Genomic DNA, 21,194 nt, shown 5'->3' with positions numbered 1-21,194 from the left:
ATCTGTTTCGGTTCCTAAACTCTGGCTATGTTTTGACTACGTTTACTCTGTTTACTTTTTTTATTATAATTAAACAAGTGAGATTTAACTGTACTTCTGCTCAGTCTGATTCATGGTTTCTGACAATAGGCAAAGGCCATGAATTCAGAAGATGCAGTCAAACCACTTGTTGGTAATATATTTTCCAGATTGGATGAGCAGGATCACCGCATGGATCAGTTTACTACTGCGTTACAAACTCTCCTAAGTTGCAGAGATCACCTGGAATCTCCCACTATGGCTGCTCCGGTACAACCTGTGTTGCAGGCCATCCCTGCTGCTTGGGATGAGCCGGCCACCCCCCAGTTCGTTTCGCACCAGAACCGTCGAACAGACTGAAAAATTGTACGAACTTTGGAACCCCATTAAAGTCTATGGGACTCGAATGTTCGAAATAAAAATTGCTAATTTTAAAGGCTAATATGCAAGATATTGTCCTAAAAGGGGTTTGGGGACCCGGCTCCTGTCCCATGGGACATGGATTAATGCAATTTTTTTTTTTTTAATTAAAGTTTTTTCTGGAGCACTGATTTTAATGACGATTAAAGTTAAAAAAAAAGTTAAATATTCCTTTAAATATCGTGCGTGGGGGGTGTCTATAATATGCCTGTGAAGTGGCACGTGTTTAGAACAGTCCCTGCGCAAAATGACATTTAACGGAAAAAAAGTCATTTAAAACTGCTTGCGGTTTTAATTTAATGTCTGGTTCCGGCAATACGGATGAAAATCATTGAGAAAAATGGAATGGGTAGCCACCCCTGCCCATTACCAGCCCCTTTGGGTCTTGTACGGATATTAAGGGGAACCCTGTACCCAAATAAAAAAAAAGGAAAGGCGTGGGGCCCCCAGGCCCTATATACTCAGAACAGCAGTATACAGGCGGTGCAAACAAGATAGGGACTGTGTAGGTTTGTTGTGTTAAGTAGAATCTGTTTGTAATTTTGAACTGGTACATTTTTAACCACTAGAGACCCACGGTGTAGCCGTCATTCGTCCTTTGCCGGGACTACGTCTATTGACGTCGTCCCGTGCACAAGCGGCCTGCGCGCCCCCTGAGGGGCGCGCGCGGCGCGCTCTGTGATCGGCGAGTCTATGAGACAGCCAATGACAGCTCATCATGTGATACAACGGAGCCGGTAATCGGCTATTATTCCTCCTCGCGCTGACATCACTGATCCGAGCAAGGGGTCGATCCCGACCCCTTATCACGTGGTCAGCTGTCAGCCAATGACAGCTGCTCATGTGATACAACGGAGCCGGTAATCGGCTATTATTCTTCCTCGCGCTGACAGCCCGATCACGGCCCGATCACGGCCAGCCCTGCCAGTGCCCACCTGCCCCCTGCCAGTGCCACTTCATTAAAAAATAAGTGCCCCCGGTCAGTGCCACCCAGCAGTGCCCATAGTGCCACCCAGCAGTGCCCACAGTGCCACCCAGCAGTGCCCACAATCTGCCTCAACAATGGTGCTGCACCCCAGTGCCACATATCCATGCCCATCAGTGTCATCTGCCAGTGACCATCAGTGCCCAGCAGTGCCGCCCAGCAGTGCCACCTATCAGTGCCACCTATCAGTGCCCATCAGTCCCATCTATCAGTGGTACCTATCAGTGCCCCTTAGTGCCACCCATCCGTGCCATCTTATCTGTGCCCATCTTTGCCAATCAGTACTGCCTTATCTGTGCCTATTAGTGCCGCCTTAACTATGCCTCTCAGTGCCCACCAGTGCAGCCTATCAGTGCCCACCAATGCAGCCTATCAGTGCCCACCAGTGCAGCCTATCAGTGCCGCCTCATCAGCACACTTCAATGAAGGAGAAAAATTACCTGTTTGCAAAATTTTATAACAAACTATTAAACATGATTTTTATTTTTTTTTTGCATCTTTTTTTGTTTGTTTAGCAAAAAATTAAACTTCCAGCTGTAATTAAATACCACCAAAAGAAAGCTCTATTTGTGGGAAAAAAATGATAAAAATTTCATTTGGGTACAGTGTTGTATGCCCACGCAATTGTCATTCAAAATGCATCAGCGCTGAAAGCTGAAAATTGGTCTGGGCAGGAGGGGGGTTTAAGTGCCCAGTAAGCAAGTGGTTAAAGCTTTATAGCTCCAGTCAAAAAAATTAATTTTAAAGATTTTTGGAAAACCTAGGGAAGGGTTATCACCCCTGTATAATTTTTTTTTGTCCGTCCGTCTTTTTTCATCTCATTTTGTTGTCTCTAGACACAGAGGCTGCTTGCCCTCTTTTATTGGCTCGTGACTGTCTGTCTCTCCTTTTTGGCCTTCCAGACATAGTAATGGCCTGCAGGGAGATGGAAAAACCAGCAATTGGGGTAGCTTCAGGTGTATACTATGCAGGAGTCACACTACACCCACTGTAAATGCTGCAGATGCCTGAGTTATAGAAACAGAACAACACCAGCAATAAGGTGTAGCTTCAGGTGTATACTGTGCAGGAGGCACACTACTGTCAGTGTAACTGCTGCAGATGCCTGTATTACAGAAACAGAACAACACCAGAAATAAGGGGTAACTTCAGGTGTATACTGTGCAGGAGGCACGCAACGCTCACTGTAACAGCTCTAGGTTCCCAAGCAAAAAGACACTGTCCCTGCCTATCTTGCTCTTTCTCTGCATGCCAACACACTTCACAAGGTCGCCACACTGGCGGCCTTATATAGTGTGGGGCGTGTACTAAACCCCCATGAGCTATAATTGGCCACAGACATCCTGATTGACTCCAGACTCAGAGAAAGAATCTCTTGTGAAAGCCTCCTGTATAATTGTTTCTGAGCTTTGCAGTCCCATCCTTAACTCCCTCACCTCCCATGCCTCCTGATACCGAGTCAGTCTGTGAAGAGGAACCCATGCACGCGGGCTTCTCACGTCTCTCTGCAGATGAGAGAACCCTTAGGAGGAGGGAGAGATTGTGCCTTTATTGTGGCCAGTCTTGTCCTGCCAGTCCAGGGAACACTTGAACCTTGAGGTCCTGTCATGGACAGACCGTAGGTGGAGTTGTTTCATCCCCAGTTATCCAGAAGGATAAGCCCCTTGTTTCAGTTACCCTTTCTTGGGTTGAGTTGCCCATCGAAATACAGGCTCTAATGGACTCTGCAGGCCTGTTCATTGATGCTGTCATTGTATCAAACAACTTGATTCCACTGCAGCTGTATGACACTCCATTTGCCATTTGAGGCTCTTGACGGCAGACCTCTACAGCCTGCCCATGTGACTTATGAGACTGTTCCATTATCCATGGCCGTAGGGGCTCTTCACCATGAGATAATCCGATTCCAAGTTATTTCCTCACCTAAGTTTCCACTAATTATTGGTTATCCTTGGTTACAGAGGCACAACCCCTCATTTGATTGGCTCCATGCTGAGGTTCTCTCCTGGTCACCACAATGCAGTGAGACATGCTTCCAGAAGGTAGCCGAGGGTCTGTGCACCTCTTCACTATCCTCCCTGCTGGAGGAGTACTGCAATTTTAGCGATGTCTTTGATAGAGGTTAAGCTGCTAGTTTGCCTCCACACTGGTAGTATGATTGCTCAATTGAACTTCAACCTGGTGCTATACCCCCTCATGGCCGGGTTTACCCTTTGTCAGTCTTGGAGGATAAGGCCATGGAGAAGTATGTTGCAGATGTACTTAAAGTTTTATCTGCAAATCCTCGTCTCCTGCTGGTGCTGGTTTCTTCTTTGTGAAGAAGTGTGGTGAACTGAGATGTTGTATTGATTATAGGGGTCTCAATCGTTTCATGATTAAGAATAGCTATCTTATTCCATTGATCACGGAGCTATTTGACCATCTCAAGGGAGTTTTCATGAAGCTTGATTTGAGAGGGGCATACAATCTAGTGAGAATTAAGGAGGGCAATGAGTGGAAAACTGCGTTTAATACCAGAACAGTCCATTATGAGTACCTCATAATGCCTTTTGGCCTTTGTAACGCCCTGGCAGTTTTCCAGGAATTTATTAATGATGTCCTCCGAGATTTGTTGCAGTTATGTGTGGTGGTTTATCACGACAATATCCTCATATTTTCCTAGTCCCTGGAGAGCCACCATACAGATGTCTGTCCTATGCTTCAGAAACTAAGAGAGAAGTGAGAATTTCATTGTGAACAGGTTAAATTCCTGGGTTATGTAATTTCCACTGCTGGTTTTCCAATGGACCCAGAGAAACTTTCAACAGTCCTACAGTGGCAATGACCCATGGGTTTATGACCTCTGCAGCGTTTCCTTGGCTTTGCTAACTATTGTCAGAAGTTTATTCAGAACTTCTCATCTCTGGTCAAGCCCTTGCCTGATATGACCAGAAAGGATGGTAATCCACAGAGTTGGTCTCCGGAGTCCATTAAGACCTTTGAGAGTCTCCAGGCTGCCTTTGTTTCTGCTTCTGTGTTGGCACATTCTGATTCTACGTTACATTCTATCCTTGGGGGTTGATGTTTTGGAGACTGGAGCTGGCACCCTTCTGTCTCAACATCATACCTCTGAGAGCGCTATGCATTCTTGTGGTTACTTTACCAAGAAATTGTCACCTGCGGAGTGCAATTATGAGATTGGTGACAGAGAGCTGTTAGAGATCATTTTAGCCCTGAAAGTATAGAGACATCTCCTCAAAGGTACCACTGTGCCGGTTCTCATTTTTCCTGACCATAAGACTCTCACATTCTTGTTTGAGGCTAAACGCCTCTCTCCCAGAAGGTTCAATTACATTGTCTCATTCTTACCCAGTACAAAGAATGGAAGGGCTGATGCTTTGTTACGACAATTTTCCTCCACCAAGATGGAGTCGGTTCCTGCTCCTGTGTTTCCTTCTGATCATATTCTGACTACAGTTTGCACCAGTCTCACTTCTCTTTCGGGTGACAAAAGTCTTGCTGCTCAGGTTCATGCTCCTCCTGAGAAACCATGTGACCGTTGCTTTGTCCCAGGGAGTCTCCATACTGCCATGCTTCAGACTTACCATTCTCCCAAGGCTGCTGGCCACCCTGGGAGGAATCAACTGTTGGGCCATTTCCCAACAATTCTGGTGGCCTAGTCTATGTGCTGATGTAACTGCCTTCGTAGTTGCCTGTTCCGTGTCTGCTCCACAACACCTTCCAGTGGGCCTCCTACAACCTATACCTAATAGAGAGAGGTCCTGGACCCACCTGTCTATGGATTTCATCATTGTGGAGTTACCCAACTCCCAGGGCAACACACTTATCCTTATGGTGGTTGACCGGTTATTGAAAATGTCTCATTGCATTCCACTTAAGACGTTGTCCACTTCTAAGGAACTGTCTTCCATTTTTGCTCGCTTACATGGGCTACCCAAGGTGTTTGTCTCGGACAGGGGTAGTCAGTTTGGGTCCCGGTTCTGGAGAGCCTTTTGTCTACCGTTGGGAATTGAGCTTGCTTTATCCTCTGCGTATCAACCGCAGTCTAATAGGGCCGCAGAACGAGCCAATCAGTCTTTGGAGCAGTTCCTACGTTGCTATATTTCTGACCATTATACTGTAACAACTGGTCAGACCTCTTACCATGGGCGGAGTTTGATCATGATAGTGCCTTGAATTTTGCTTCCCGATTGTCCCCGTTTATGGCGAACTATGGTTTCCAACCTTCCATGTTGCCTGACTCATTTGTTCCACAGAGTATTTCTGTGTTAGAGGAGCATCTCCGTGGTCTTCGTTCCACTTGGGTACAAGTCCAGGAGGCTTTGCAACATGCTAATGATAGGTAAAGACTCCATGCTGACCACAGATGCCTGCCTGCGCCTTCCTACCAGGTTGGGGACATGGTCTGTCTGTCATCTTGCAACCTCCGACTTTGTGTTTGCACCTCCGTATATTGGGCCTTTCTGTATTCTTCACCGGATTAACCAAGTGGCTTACGCATTAGATCTTCCTTCTAATATGTGTCTCAAATGTATTTCATGTCTCCTTATTAAAACCTTTGGTCTGCAACTGCTTTACCACCTCGGTGCCTAGTCCTCACCCTGTAAAGGTTGAGAACCATGAGGAGAATGAAGTACAGTCCATTGTTGACTCCCATAGGTTTCATGGGCGCATACAGTACCTGGTGCATTGGAAAGGGTACAGTCCGGAGGAACGCTCTTGGGTTTCATCCTCGGACGTACATGCCCCTGTCCTCCTCCATGATTTTGAGAGACGATCTCCTGCGCTCCTGTTAAAAGACTTGCTTGGCTGGCATCCCTTCTGGCTCCACAGCCTGCTTGCTGTTTTACTATGCTCATCTCCGGATCCCTGATCTTTGGCTTGTCTGACTATCCGTTCCAGTTCCTGAACTCTGGCTATGTTTTGACTATGTTTTTTCTATTCACTTTTATTATTAAACAAGGGTGATTTACCTGTACTTCTGTCTCGATCTGATTTCATGGTTTCTGACAATGATGCATGGCTCCCCCTGAATAGGAGGCCAAACAGCATAATGGCCCAAACTGCCAAAGTTCAGTCTGAACCTAGGTTTGGACCAAACCATCAGCTCATCCCAAGCTGGTATTTATAGTAGCTACCAGGGTAGAAGGGCCTATAATGCTATGTGAAAAGAGAGGGAAGGAATCAAGCAGTGGTATAGCTTATTCCAGGGTCCCTCAATGGACTATTTTCTCAAAACGTAATGGTCTGTTGGAGCCATGGGGTTACAAGACATGAGATTGTGGCTTGATCCAGCTAAAAAAAAGCCAGGAGGCAGAATGTCATCTCATATCCATCTGTTGACCTTAGACATAAAGTGCATTTAGATTTGGCAAAGTTAAATATTTTGTGTTTATATTAAAGAGGTAATCTCTTCCATTCTTTGTAACAAAGATGAGCAGTGAAACGTACGTTGCAAAAAAAGACTGTTTTGAATAGTGAGAACAAATAGGTGGGTTCCCAAATGTTTAACTGTCATCAGTAGTCTACAGGATGAATTAATAAACATTTTTCTAAGTTTACAAAGTATTAAAAGTAAGGAGATAGATAGATAGAGAGAGAGAGATAGTAGGTCTGATGAGTCCCAAATTGTGTGGACAGAATGGGGTTGTTGTATGGAGCACTGTGTCATGATTTGTAAATAGAAAGCAAAGAGCATTAAAATCAGGCGGGGCTAATAGCGTCATTGCATCACTTCCGGTTTTTGGGCCGTGGAGCACAGATCATCCCGGCTTCCTGTTTAATTATTTTCGCTTTGTATTTACTATTCAAATGTGAGTACCCTTTGTCTATATGAATAAACACACTTAATTTTTTATGGTAATACACTATGGAGCTTTTTCCTTCTCTACATGTGGGCATTATAAGAGGCTAGCCGCAATGAGATCACTTATACCGTAAACATGTAAGCAAACAGCTGATACAGGACAACAGGCTTTTTTCCCATATGCTACACAGTGGCTCATATTGTGAAGGTGAAATACCCCCTTGTGGGGTGAATAATAGCGGTGAGTGCGTTTCCTATGGGGCACCTTTTCAAGAAGCACTGAATAACAGTTTTGAAGAGCACTTTGTCACTTTATTATTTGTATGATATTTGGACTTTGTAGTGCACCAGCACGGTTTACTTAAGGACTTCATATACATGCTGAGCCTAGTGCAATATATTATTATCTTAATATTGGTTTCACTTGCAATCATTGCGCCATTATGGTTTTTTGATTTATGTTTCTCATTTTATTGGACAATTTAATTAAAATTGTGGTCATCTGATTAGGAGGCTCACATCATTGCATGGGCACTAATTTTACTGCTTAGGATTAGTATATGAGAATACATTGTTGTTTTTTTGCACTTTTGTGTTTTTTGCACTTTTGTTTATTTGCCAGTTTTCACAGCAATACCACATCAGTCTGCCATAACTATTCAGACATTTGCACTTTCAGCAATTTTTGCATATTTTCACTTGGTATGCATTTTTGCACTTTGTTATAGCATTTATTTGCACAAGATTTATACTAGAAATTCACTACTTTAATAGAGGGTTCTGAGCACCCCAAATCCAGAACACAGCAGTTCTATGCCTTTTTCATCCCTTGGTTGCAAGCCCACAACCTGCAGATAAACTGTATTTCTGAAGAAATTACCTTTTCATCCTCTTACTGCCAGCAATCCTGCCTTCACCCCATTTCCATGAGACCTGCACCCTTTCTGGGTGTACATACTGACTCTCCTGTGTCACAGCTCATATTTGCAGTTTATCATGAATTCCTGGAGGCCTTTGATAAACAGAAGGCAGATATCCTACCACCTCATCACTCATATGACTGCCCAATTCTGAAATTCCTTTTGGGCACATCTTTACCCTCTCTGAACTGGAACTTAAGGTGCTACGTCAGCACATTGATGAGAACTTGTAGAAGGGCTTCTTCCGGTCTTGCACATCCCCTGCGGGTGCTGGAACTTTCTTTGTGGAGAAAAAGAACCATACCCTGCGCCCCTGCATTGATTACCGGTAATTAAATAAAGTCACCATCAAGAACAGATACCCTTTGTCCCTGGTTCCGGAACTTTTTCAACATTTCATAACTTCTCCTTCTCCTCTCTCCTCACAATTGTCCTCCACTCCACCTTCCATCATGCCAAGCTCACGTTTTTCTGCAAAAAGGCAGGCTTCCGTGGGCCAAATATTCAAGCGTAAAAAAATGATGACGCCGGATAACCCTCTTGCCCAACGGTTGATGGCTGGCTTGTCAGAACTGATAGCCTGCCAACTACTGCCATATAAACTGGTGGACTCGGAGGCCTTTTGAAAATTTGTGGCCATTGGAACACCACAATGGAAGGTCCCAGGAAGGAAGTATTTCTCACAGAAGGGCATCCCAGAGCTATTTGGCCATGTTCAGCGGCAAGTGAATGTATCTCTGGCACACAGTGTCGGTGCCAAGATACATCTGACCACAGACACGTGGTCTAGCAAACACGGGCAGGGAAGGAATATCACTTTTACTGCCAACTGGGTGAACCTTCTGACGGCCGTCAAGCATGTAATCCGTGTAGATTTGGTTTTACCGCCATGGATTGCATGCAGGCCTGGCTCTTCTTCTCATCCTTCTCATCCTCCTCCTACTTAATCCTCCTCCCTCTCCTCCTCGGCTGATTCCTCCTTTTACGCTGCTAGCGTCTCTTCCTCTGAACCTATTTGACATGCAAGTTGAGACGTTGCCATGCTGTGCTGCGTCTGTTGTGCCTGGAAGCCAAGAGCCACACTGGCCTGGCACTCCTTACAGCTTTGCGTTCACAGGCAGATCAGTGGCTAACACCGCTCAATTTGACAATTGGTAAAGTGGTGTGTGACAACGGTGCTAATCTGCTTAGCGCATTGAAACAGGGCAAAATTGCGCACGTGCCATGCATGGCACACATCTTAAACTTGGTCGTGCAGTGATTCGTTGTCAAATACCCTGGGGTCCAGGAGATCTTGCGGCAGGCAAGGAAAATCTCGGCCCATTTCAGAAGATCTTATACGGCCATGGCTCGCCTTGCTGACATTCAGCGGCGACACAATCTGCCGGTCAGACGTCTTATTTGCGATTGCCCGACGCGATGGAACTCAACATTCTATGTGCTTGATAGGCTGCTCCAGCAGAAACGTACAGTTAATGTCTATCTGTATGAACTCTGCGACAGAACAGGTTCTGGGGAGCTGGGTTTTTTTCAGCGCGCCACTGGCTGCTCATGCGCGATGCATGCAGACTTCTGCGGCCATTTGATAAGATCACCAAACTGGTCAGTCGCAGCCATGGCGCCATCAGTGACATGGTACCTTATGCCTTCTTTATGGAGCGTGCATTGCGTCATGTCATTGATCAAGCCGTGGAGGAGCATTAGTGGGAAGATGAGGAAGTCGCAATGCTGGATGAATATCCCAGGGGGGCCTACTCTATCTAAGACAAGTCAACAACAGGAGTCTGAAGAAGAGTCAGAGGAGGATGGTGCCAGGGCGGATGAGGAGGAGCAAGAAGAGCATGCTTTAAACCTTTCTGGGATCCCTGTGGTTGTGCGTGGTTGGGGAGAGGAAAACGAGGAGGATGACATTATCCTGGATGATGAGCAGCAGCCAGGCCACCACACCGCTTCCAGTTTAGTGCAAATGGGGGCCTTCATGCTCCAGTGTTTTAACAGGGACCCCTGTATAAAAAGCATAAAGGTCAAGGACCAGTACTGGGTGGCAACGAACTTAGACCCCGGTACAAACACAAATGGCAGAAATGTTACCAATATCACAGAGGGCTGTCAGAATGGAGCAATTCCAGGCCTTGCTTAGAGAAATGCTGCATTCTGCTTTTGCGTGCACTGGCAGAGGAATTCCCACTCCCAGAGAAAGAGTTGCGGGTACCAATCCAACAGCGCCTGCAAGAAGAGGGCGGTTTGAAGATGTGTTAGTGACTTGTGATATGAGGTCATTCTTTCAGCGGACCCATCTACAGGTGTCATCTGGATCCAGCACCAGGGAACGCCTAGACCGATGTGGACGCTCTGAGGCGTGATGAACCCCTGGACTACTGGGTGGGCAGGCTTGACCTCTGGCCAGAGCTTGCCCAATTTGCAATGGAACTGTTGGCTTGCCCCTCGTCCAGTGTCCTGTCCGAAAGGACGTTCAGCGCAGCAGGGGGGATCGTGACCGATAAGCGCACTCGCCTAGCTCACGACCGTGTTGACTTCCTCGCATTTCTAAAAATGAATGAGACATGGATCTCGTAGGAATTCAACACATGTGACCAGTAGACCATGTATATCTCTATAAACGATTTATTTAATCGAGCACACAGACCTTTTTTCTACATTTGGCTCACTTCCTTGTACAAAAAAAGCACACCGTACTATATGCCCGTACCCTCCTGTTTGAAAAGGTTGAGCGGTGTCATCTCGGTGCTGGTGTCAGTGCTCTATATCACGGTGCTGGTGTCAGTGCACTCTATCACGGTGCTGGTGTCAGTGCACTCTATCACGGTGCTGGTGTCAGTGCTCTCTATCACGGTACTGGTGTCAATGCTCTCTACCACGGTGCTGGTGTCAGTGCTCTCTATCTCGGTGCTGGTGTGGTCTCAGTGCTCTCTATCACGGTGCTGGTGTCAGTGCTCTCTATCTTGGTGCTGGTGTGGTCTCAGTGCTCTCTATCATGGTGCTGGTGTCAGTGCTCTCTATCACGGTTCTGGTATGGTGTCGGTGCTCTCTATCACGGTGCTGGTGTCAGTGCTCTATATCACGGTGCTGGTGTCAGTGCTCTCTATCACGGTGCTGGTGTCAGTGCTCTAAATCACGGTGCTGGTGTCAGTGCTCTCTATCACTGTGCTGGTGTCAGTGCATTCTATCACGGTGCTGGTGTCAGTGCTCTATATCACGGTGCTGGTGATCATCTCCTGCACCCTCTTCATAGCCTACTCTGACCTTTCCTCTCCTCCATTGCCTTCATGCACTCCTGAGTCCTGAATTGTCAAAATTTCACATATAAAAAAAGAATGCTTGTAGTTGTCGATCCCAGATTCACTTCATACATGTGTTATGTCAGTGACCATGTGGTGGGTCTATGTGTGCACAGCTAGTAATTATTTTGTGGCTGGAAACATGACCTGTAGGTTTTTAAAGTTCGCCTGCCATTGAAGTCAATGGGGCCTGCCACGAAGTTTGCGGTTCGCAAACTTTCGGAAAGCGTTCGCGGTTCGCGTTCGCGAAACGTCCCGTCGGAAGTTTGTCCATCTCTGTCGGTCAGCACTTAGCTCATCAGTCAAGTATACAGTAATAGGCTTTCTATATTTAAAAGAAAGTATATTATACTTGTACAACCCTATATACTGTACACCTATACCAGTCCTTAAAAGGACCTTGGTGGACCTAGTAGCTAGTGATTTGCAGACTGTCCCTCAGGCCCTACACTGATAAAAGACAGCTGCAGAATCGGTCAGCACTCAGCTCAGCAGTCAAGTATAATAGGCTTTCTATATTTGAAAGAAAGTATATTATACTTGTACAACCCTAAATACTGTACACCTATACCAGTCCTTAAAATGACCTTTGTGGACCTAATAGTAATAGCTAGTGATTAAACTGACTGTCCCTGCTCCACACAGCGTCCTGCCCCTACACTGACAAAAGACAGCTGCAGAATTGGTCCGCAGTGCACTCAGCAATCAGCAGCACAGCAGTCAGCAGCAGTGTACCAGAACCCTATATACTGTACACCTATACCAGTCCTTAAAAGGACTTTTGTGGACCTAATAGCTAGTGATTTGTGTCACTACAGTCTGTCCCTGCTCCACACAGCAACCTCTCCCTACACTGACAAAAGACAGAATGTAAAATGGCCGCCAGATCAGGTCTATTTATAAGGTAGGGGGAATGTCCAATTGTCCATGTGCTGAAATGTCGCAATTGGCTGTCCTGTACCCCATGATGGATGTGTCATCATGGGTCAAAGTTCTTTCACAATGTCACAGAAGTCCGCTGGTTTGGCGAATCGCGAACGCGCAAAATTGGCGGCAAACCGCCCGCCGGTCGAACCGCAAATCCATCCCTCTGGAATGAGAAGACCACCATGGGATAGGGCAGCAGAAGACACAGTGTCGGATTCAGACCTAAAACTTCAGGTAGGAGACAAGGTCTGGTCCATCTAAGAAGCTTAGACCTAGATATATCGGTCATTTCCCTGTCAAAAGGCAGAGCAATCCAGCAGCCTACAAACTTTCACTTCCTGAAAATTACAAAATTGACCCTGTTTTCCATGTTTCTTTACTAAAAAATACAAGGTTAGATCTTTTTTTCTGGTTGTGAGTCAGGTCCACCTGCACCTACTATAATCGATGGTAATGAGGAGTATGAGGTCAAAACAACTGTGTACTGTAGAAAAAGAAGAAAAATGATCCAGTCGTTAATTAGATGGAAAGGTTACAGACCTGAAGACAACTCTTCGGAACCAGAGTCCCATCTACATGCCAAGAGATTGATACAGGCGTTCTTCCAGGCTCACCCTGAAAAAAAGTTACAGATGGGCATCCAGAGGTTGCCCATTGGTGGAGGCAATGTAAGAGAAGTCCGGTTGATTGATGCGCAATGGCACACAGGTGCATACACAGTGTTTACGCCAAATATAGCATGTGCTGGTGCAAGCCCTGATGCGCGCGGGCACGAGCAGGCACGCTGAGTGGTCTTTCAGCTTGTTCCTGTATACCTATGTTTTGATCTGTTCCAGTCTCCCTGTGTTTGACCCGTCTTCACCTGAATCTTCCCTTGGACTTCCACCTGCCTTCCTGTGACCCCGGCTTGTGCTTGACCCTGCTCCTGCTTCGTGCTTTTGTACCTCGCTGCCCGACTGTGTACCGAACCTGGCCTGTATCCTGTCTTATCTTCTGCCTCACGTTCCGGTACCTTCTCTGCTCGGCTGTTGATGACCCCCTGGCTTATGTTCCGACCACGCTTCCGCCTGCTCATCCAGGTTCTTGTTCTCTGTGCTTATCCGTGTTTCTGCCAAGGCCCAGCTGATGCCACCTGCTACATCGGTCCTCATGCTACTCTGTGACCTTCACTCCCTGTCATCTCTACCAGGGGTGATGGACAGGAGGTGCAAGAGAAGCTCTCTCTATAGCTCAATCTCCACCAAGTAGGTGACAACACCACTTGGATCCACCAATGAGATTGGCTACCTGTGTTATGGGGGGCTCTGTGTGTGTGCCCTGTTGCCATGCGGCCATAAATTGCCTCAGCTCCCGGGACTGACTACCTCTCTAGCCCTGGCCCCGATTCACCATACCTTATCTCACTGAATTATCTATAAGCATTCAGGACTGGTACATTTGCCTTTTCCTGTTATGTTTATGTTTAATACTACAGTTTAATACTACAGTTTAATCATATTTATCCTTCATAGATACTCTTGAACTTCTGTCCCTGATGAATGTTTATACACGAAACACGTCGCACACTATAGGATGCAGATACATGCCTGCACCAGCATTTACTTCAGTTCACCATTTACATAAATCATGTTTATACTATTCCATATTACTTACTTCCATTGCAATGTGCCACCCATATGATGATTGTACATACTGTATATGAATTTACCGGGTTTATCTACCAACTTTTATATTGCATGTATTGCCAAGTTGATCTATATTCATGTATCCTTGATGTTTATTGTACATGCAGATGTATGTGTTTTATGCACATGATTTATACCTTTTGTACTATTTTTATGTATTTTTACATCGTTGCATGTTATTAAATATGTTTTTCCATTCATTTCCTCCTCAATGTCATAAGTTTCATTTAAAGTCCCAAATTCCTCTTTTTTATATTACTTGAACCCAGGATGGAGGCACATATCATATATCATATATATCAATGTTAATTATCGTAATATTGAAAATATGACTGTTAATGCCAATAAACTGTATTTTATTTAACCACTTTCAGACCGGACCATTTTGCTGGTAAATGACCAGAGGTCTTTTTACACTTTGGCACTGCGCTGCTTTAACTGGTAATTGCGCGGTCATGCAATGTTGTACCCAAACAAAATTTGCGTCCTTTTCTTCCCACAAATAGAGCTTTCTTTTGATGGTATTTGATTGCCTCTGCGATTTTTATTTTTTGCGATATAAACGTAAAAAGACCGCAAATTTTGAAAAAAAATGATATTTTCTACTTTTTGTTATTAGAAAAATCCAATAAACTCAATTTTAGTCATACATTTAGGCCAAAATGTATTCAGCCACATGTCTTTGGTAAAAAAAAAGTCAATAATTGTATATTTATTGGTTTGCGCAAAAGTTGTCACATCTACAAACTAAGGTACGTTTTCTGGAATTTACGCAGCTTTTAGTTTACGACTGCCTATCTCATTTCTTGAGGTGCTAAAATGGCAGGGCAGTACAAAACCCCCCCAAATGACCCCATTTTGGAAAGTAGACCCCCTAAGGAAATTGATAAGAGGCATGTTGAGCCCATTGAATATTTTATTTTTTTGCCTCAAGCGATTGAATAATGACAAAAAAAAATTATTTTTTTTTTTTACACAAAGTTGTCACTAAATGATATATTGCTCACACATGCTATGGGCGTATGTGAAATGACACCCCAAAATAAATACTGCTGCTTCTCCTGAGTACGGGGATACCACATATGTGGGACTTTTTGGGAGCCTAGCCGCGTACGGGGCCCCGAAAACCAAGCACCGCCTTCAGGCTTTCTAAGGGCGTAAATTTTTGAGTTCACTTCTCACTACCTATTACAGTTTTGAAGGCCATAAAATGCCAAGATGGCACAAAACCCCCACAAATGACCCCATTTTAGAAAGTAGACACCCCAAGCTATTTGCTGAGAGGCATGTTGAGTTCATGGAATATTTTATATTTTGCCACAAGTTGCGGGAAAATTACAAACTTTTTTTTTTTTTTTTTTTTTTAACAAAGTTGTCACTAAATGATATATTGCTCATGCATGCCATGGGCATATGTGAAATGACAGCCCAAAATAAATTCTGCTGCTTCTCCTGAGTACGGGGATACCACATATGTGGGACTTTTTGGGAGCCTAGCCGCGTACGGGGCCCCGAAAACCAAGCACCGCCTTCAGGCTTTCTAAGGGCGTAAATTTTTGAGTTCACTTCTCACTACCTATTACAGTTTTGAAGGCCATAAAATGCCAAGATGGCACAAAACCCCCACAAATGACCCCATTTTAGAAAGTAGACACCCCAAGCTATTTGCTGAGAGGCATGTTGAGTCCATGGAATATTTTATATTTTGCCACAAGTTGCGGGAAAATTACAAACTTTTTTTTTTTTTTTCACAAAGTTGTCACTAAATGATATATTGCTCACGCATGCCATGGGCATATGTGAAATGACACCCCAAAATAAATTCTGCTGCTTCTGCTGAGTACGGGGATACCACATATGTGGGACTTTTTGGGAGCCTAGCCGCGTACGGGGCCCCCGAAAACCAAGCACCGCCTTCAGGCTTTCTAAGGGCGTTACAGTTTTGAAGGCCATAAAATGCCAAGATGGCACAAACCCCCCCCCAAATGACCCCATTTTGGAAAGTAGACACCCCTAAATTTAGGGGTACACTAGTGAGACTAGGTAATAAATGGCGGGTGCCCTGAAACTATAAAAAAATAACTAACCAACCAGCGTCACCTGTAACAGTTATATGGTGATCACTGGTGAAAGGGTTAACTAGGGGGCAATCAGGGGGCTTTATGCGGTAGTATATGGGGGTCCCTGGCGCTATAAAAAGCTGCGGCGAACCTAAATACCTACCTGCCTAACTAGCGTCACCTGTGACACTAATACAGCGATCAGAAAAACGATCGCTTATTAGGCTGGGTTCACACTGGAGCGATGCGGGAACGCCACGAATGCGCGGCGGGTTCCCGCATCGCATGCCTCCCGGCGGCAGTTCACACTGCCCTATGCGAACTGCTGGGAGTGTCAGTGAAATGTTACTGACACCCCCAGATCAGTTCGCATATCGCAGTGCGATCTGCAAACTCGGATCGCATGGTGTGAACACCCATGCGATCCGATTCTGCTGCGGGCCAAAAAAAGGGTCCCGTGCGAATTTGCGGCGGGTGCGGCGGGTGTGGCGGGTGCGGCGGGTGCGGCGAATGGCTGAACTCGAATCGCACAGAGATCAGATGTGATTTGCACTGCAGTGCGGTGCGAATCACATCCGTTCTCATAAACCGCTGCAATGTGAACCCAGCCTTAGTGACACTGGCGACGGGGGGTGATCACGGGGTTAAACCTTTATTGGGGGGGTTAGGGGGTACCTTAGAACTAAAGGGGGCTAACCCTAACTGCCCTAACAGTTATTAGTCACAAATGACACCCGCCGGGTGATCAGGGGGTTAAACCTTTATTAGGTAATAAATGGCGGGTGCCCTGAAACTATAAAAAAATAACTAACCAACCAGCGTCACCTGTAACAGTTATATGGTGATCACTGGTGAAAGGGTTAACTAGGGGGCAATCAGGGGGCTTTATGCGGTAGTATATGGGGGTCCCTGGCGCTATAAAAAGCTGCGGCGAACCTAAATACCTACCTGCCTAACTAGCGTCACCTGTGACACTAATACGGCGATCAGAAAAATGATCGCTTATTAGGCTGGGTTCACACTGGAGCGATGCGGAAACGCCGCGAATCCGCGGCGGGTTCCCGCATCGCATGCCTCCCGGCGGCAGTTCACACTGCCCTATGCGAACTGCTGGGAGTGTCAGTGAAATGTTACTGACACCCCCAGATCAGTTCGCATATCGCAGTGCGATCTGCAAACTCGGATCGCATGGTGTGAACACCCATGCAATCCGATTCTGCTGCGGGCCAAAAAAAGGGTCCCGTGCGAATTTGCGGCGGGTGTGGCGGGTGCGGCGGGTGCGGCGAATGGCTGAACTCGAATCGCACAGAGATCGGATGTGATTTGCACTGCAGTGCGGTGCGAATCACATTCGTTCTCATAAACCGCTGCAATGTGAACCCAGCCTTAGTGACACTGGCGACGGGGGGTGATCACGGGGTTAAACCTTTATTGGGGGGGTTAGGGGGGTACATTAGAACTAAAGGGGGCTAACTCTAACGGCCCTAACAGTTATTACAGTCACAAATGACACCAATGCAAAAAAAAATAAAAAATGACATTGGTGTCACTGTGACTGGGGGGCAGGGGTAATTGGGGGGGTGATCGGGGGGGTGTGAGTGTGCCTGGCATGTTCTACTGTGTGTGTAGAGTGTTGGTGCAACTCACCGATCCGCTCTCCTCCGTGTCGGAACGAAAAATACCGACACGGAGGAGAGAATACATCACTTCCTCTCCTGTGTTTACATTACAGGAGAGGAAGTGATGTCACGGGGGATTTCTATTCGTCGGGAGCGATCGCGAGGGGGTGGCCATGAATGAATGGCCGCCCCCTCGTCCCGGATCGCTCCCGGACGAAAACCGACCGCCGCAGGCACCGGGCGGGGGCCCGATCGGGCCCCCGACCCGCGGGAGGCAAGGGACGTACATGTAAGCCCTTATGCCTGCCCGTGCCATTCTGCCGACGTACATCGGCGTGCGGCGGTCGGCAACTGGTTAAGGATAGCAATCACATGAAGCAATTTAATACATAGTTTTTTGGATCATTTTAAAATCAGAATAACAGAATTACCCTGGAATGTTTGGCATTGGTACAGACACAGAAGACGGCACACACAGGTTAAAATGGCAATTAAAGGTTAATTTCCCTAATTTGTGGCTTTTTAAATCACAATTAGTGTCTGTATATAAATAGTCAAAAAGTCTATTAACCCTCACATGGATTCACTAAGCACGCTAGACACTGAGCCATGAGGAGGTAGAAAATAACAGTCAAAAGACCTGCGTAACAACGCAATGAAGCTTTACAACGATGCAAAAAGATATTCAAGGCTTTGGATATCTTTTTATATGCCAGTCAGTACTGTTTAATCACTTATTAAGAAGTGGAAAAATTAGGTGCTCTTTTGATGCCAAGCCAAGGTCAGGTAGGCCAAGAAAGATTGCAGCCACAACTGGCAGAAGAATTGCTCAGGATACAAAGAAAAACACACAGGTAACCTCAGGAGAAATATAGTGTGCTCTCCAAAAAGACAGTGTGGTTGTTTTTAAGGAGCACAATTCAACGATACTTGAACAAAAAAGAGCTGCATGGTTGAGCTACCAGAAGGAAGCCTTTACTGCACCAATGCCACAAAAAAGCTAATGAGGCAAGCCAAGGTGTTGGGCATATTGTAACCAGGCTTTTTTTGTTGAACTTGTACAGTAAATGCCACACCATCTTTTTCCAGAGCAGCGTGCATTTCTCTAGAGGTTACCTGTGGGTTTCTCTTTGTATCCTGAACAGTTCCTATGGCAGTTATGGTTGAAATCTTTCTTGATCTACTTGACCTTGGGTTGGTATCAAGAGATCCCCAAATGTTCGACTTCTTCTTAAGTGATTGAACAGTACTGACTATTTAAGGCTTTGGATATCTTTTTATATCCCTTTCCATCTTTTTAAAGTTTCATTACCTTGTTATGCAATTCTTTTGACTGTTCTTTTCTACTTCCTCATGGCTCAGTGTCTAGCCTGCTTAGTGTATCCATGTGAGAGCTAACACAAAGCCACACATGTGTGAAATGAACCTTTAATTGCCATTTTAAACTGTGTGTGCCACCTTCTATGTCTGTAACAAGGCAAAACATTCCAGGGTATATAAACTTTTGATCAGGGTTGTTTGGGTGATTTCTGTTATAATTTAAAAAGGATCTAAAAAACTATGTAATAATAAATGGCTTCATGTGATTGCTATCCTTAAATAAAAGACAGTTTTTTGGCATGATCAGTCAAAATTTTTATATTAATGCCAAAATTTCACAATTTGTCAGGGTAGGCAAACTTTTGAGCACAACTGTATATACTGATTGGATGACAGCAGCGGTTTGGATTCATTCCTGTCACCTCATGTATGACATCTTGGATTTTCCCATATGAGCAATTTGACTCCCTGTAATTGGGGTCTATTAAGTCTGGTGAGTGCATTGTGTGTCTGCATGCGGGTGGAAAGGAACACTTCCTGTACTCACTTAGGATGTTACTGTACTGTTACTGTAATTTATGATATAAGAGTGCAGTTCTTTTGTTTCTTTTCAAGAGGACCTGTAATGTTATCATGGACAGGATTGGGATAAGAGGACCTCTGTTATTATGGACAGGATTGGGATAAGAGGACCTGTAATGTTATTATGGACAGGATTGGGATAAGAGGACCTGTAATGTTATTATGGACAGGATTGGGCTAAGAGGACCTGTAGTGTTATTATGGACAGGATTGGGTTAGGAGGACCTGTAATGTTATTATGGACAGGATTGGGATAGGAGGACCTCTAATGTTATTATGGACAGGATTGGGATAAGAGGACCTGTAATGTTATTATGGACAGGATTGGGATAAGAGGACCTGTAGTGTTATTATGGACAGGATTGGGGTAGGAGGACCTGTAATGTTATTATGGACAGGATTGGGATAGGAGGACCTGTAATGTTATTATGGACAGGATTGGGGTAAGAGGACCTGTAATGTTATTATAGACATGATTGGGATAAGAGGACCTGTAGTGTTATTATGGGCAGGATTGGGGTAAGAGGACCTGTAATGTTATTATGGACAGGATTGGGATAAGAGGACCTGTAATGTTATTATGGACAGGATTGGGATAAGAGGACCTGTAGTGTTATTATGGACAGGATTGGGGTAAGAGGACCTGTAATGTTATTATGAACAGGGTTGGGGTAAGAGGACCTGTAATGTTATTATGGACAGGATTGGGATAAGAGGACCTGTAATGTTATTATGGAGAGGATTGGGATAAGAGGACCTGTAGTGTTATTATGGACAGGATTGGGGTAAGAGGACCTGTAATGTTATTATGAACAGGGTTGGGGTAAGAGGACCTGTAATATTATTATGGACAGGATTGGGATAAGAGGACCTGTAATGTTATTATGGACAGGATTGGGATAAGAGGACCTGTAATGTTATTATGGACAGCATTGGGGTAAAGGTATTCTATACTGATCAATCAATTTACCCCTCGTTGTTCTCTAAATTTCTAATAACAGAAAATAACACGGATAGAAAAATTATAATTAGAAACATTTAAAAAATGTGTAACAAAAACTGAAATGTAGGTTTGGATTGTATGATTGTCTAACACTTTACTCCCATACTTTTGCAGATGGTGAATCTACATTTGTCACCTACGGTAAGATACTTATCATACAATGCTATTTCATAAAAAAAAAAAAAATTACTGCCATGACTTAATATGTCCACCCGATTTGTTTTTGGTTTTTTTTGTTCACATTTTCAACTGCCATCTTTTAATAAATAAAGATGCATTTTTCAAAGTTAACCAAAGTATCAAAGATAATGAAACCAAATAGATAGCTAGATTATAACTAGGGAGATAGACAGATAGACAGACAGACAGACAGACAGACAGACAATATATAGAAATACGAAGAAAGAGAAAGATATGGGCACTACCCATCAACCCAAAGAAAACAAAAATTGAGTTCTTCCTTTACATTAACTACTTCCCACCCTCCCCCCATAGTACCCGTACCATGATGTACCAGTATGTCACTTAGTACATGCACACTGGCACACCC

At 44.9% G+C, this 21,194-nt stretch overlaps 1 protein-coding gene across 1 annotated transcript in view; it reads left to right on the top strand.

Moving 5' to 3' along the window:
• The window catches only part of LOC143961579 (proteinase-activated receptor 1-like), a 93,560-nt gene that overhangs the window by 6,415 nt on the left and 65,951 nt on the right, over window positions 1-21,194 (top strand). Inside the window, exon 2 of the mRNA XM_077470888.1 lies at window positions 20,759-20,785. Within this exon, the coding sequence (XP_077327014.1) occupies window positions 20,759-20,785 (27 nt within the window). The remainder of the gene's footprint in view (window positions 1-20,758; window positions 20,786-21,194) is intronic.

Source organism: Lithobates pipiens, unplaced genomic scaffold, assembly GCF_037356315.1.
Source record: "Lithobates pipiens isolate NorthernLeopardFrog02 unplaced genomic scaffold, aLitPip1_a1.2 Scaffold_8, whole genome shotgun sequence".
Classification (NCBI taxonomy): domain Eukaryota; kingdom Metazoa; phylum Chordata; class Amphibia; order Anura; family Ranidae; genus Lithobates; species Lithobates pipiens.
This window is presented reverse-complemented; position numbering and strand designations above follow the sequence as displayed.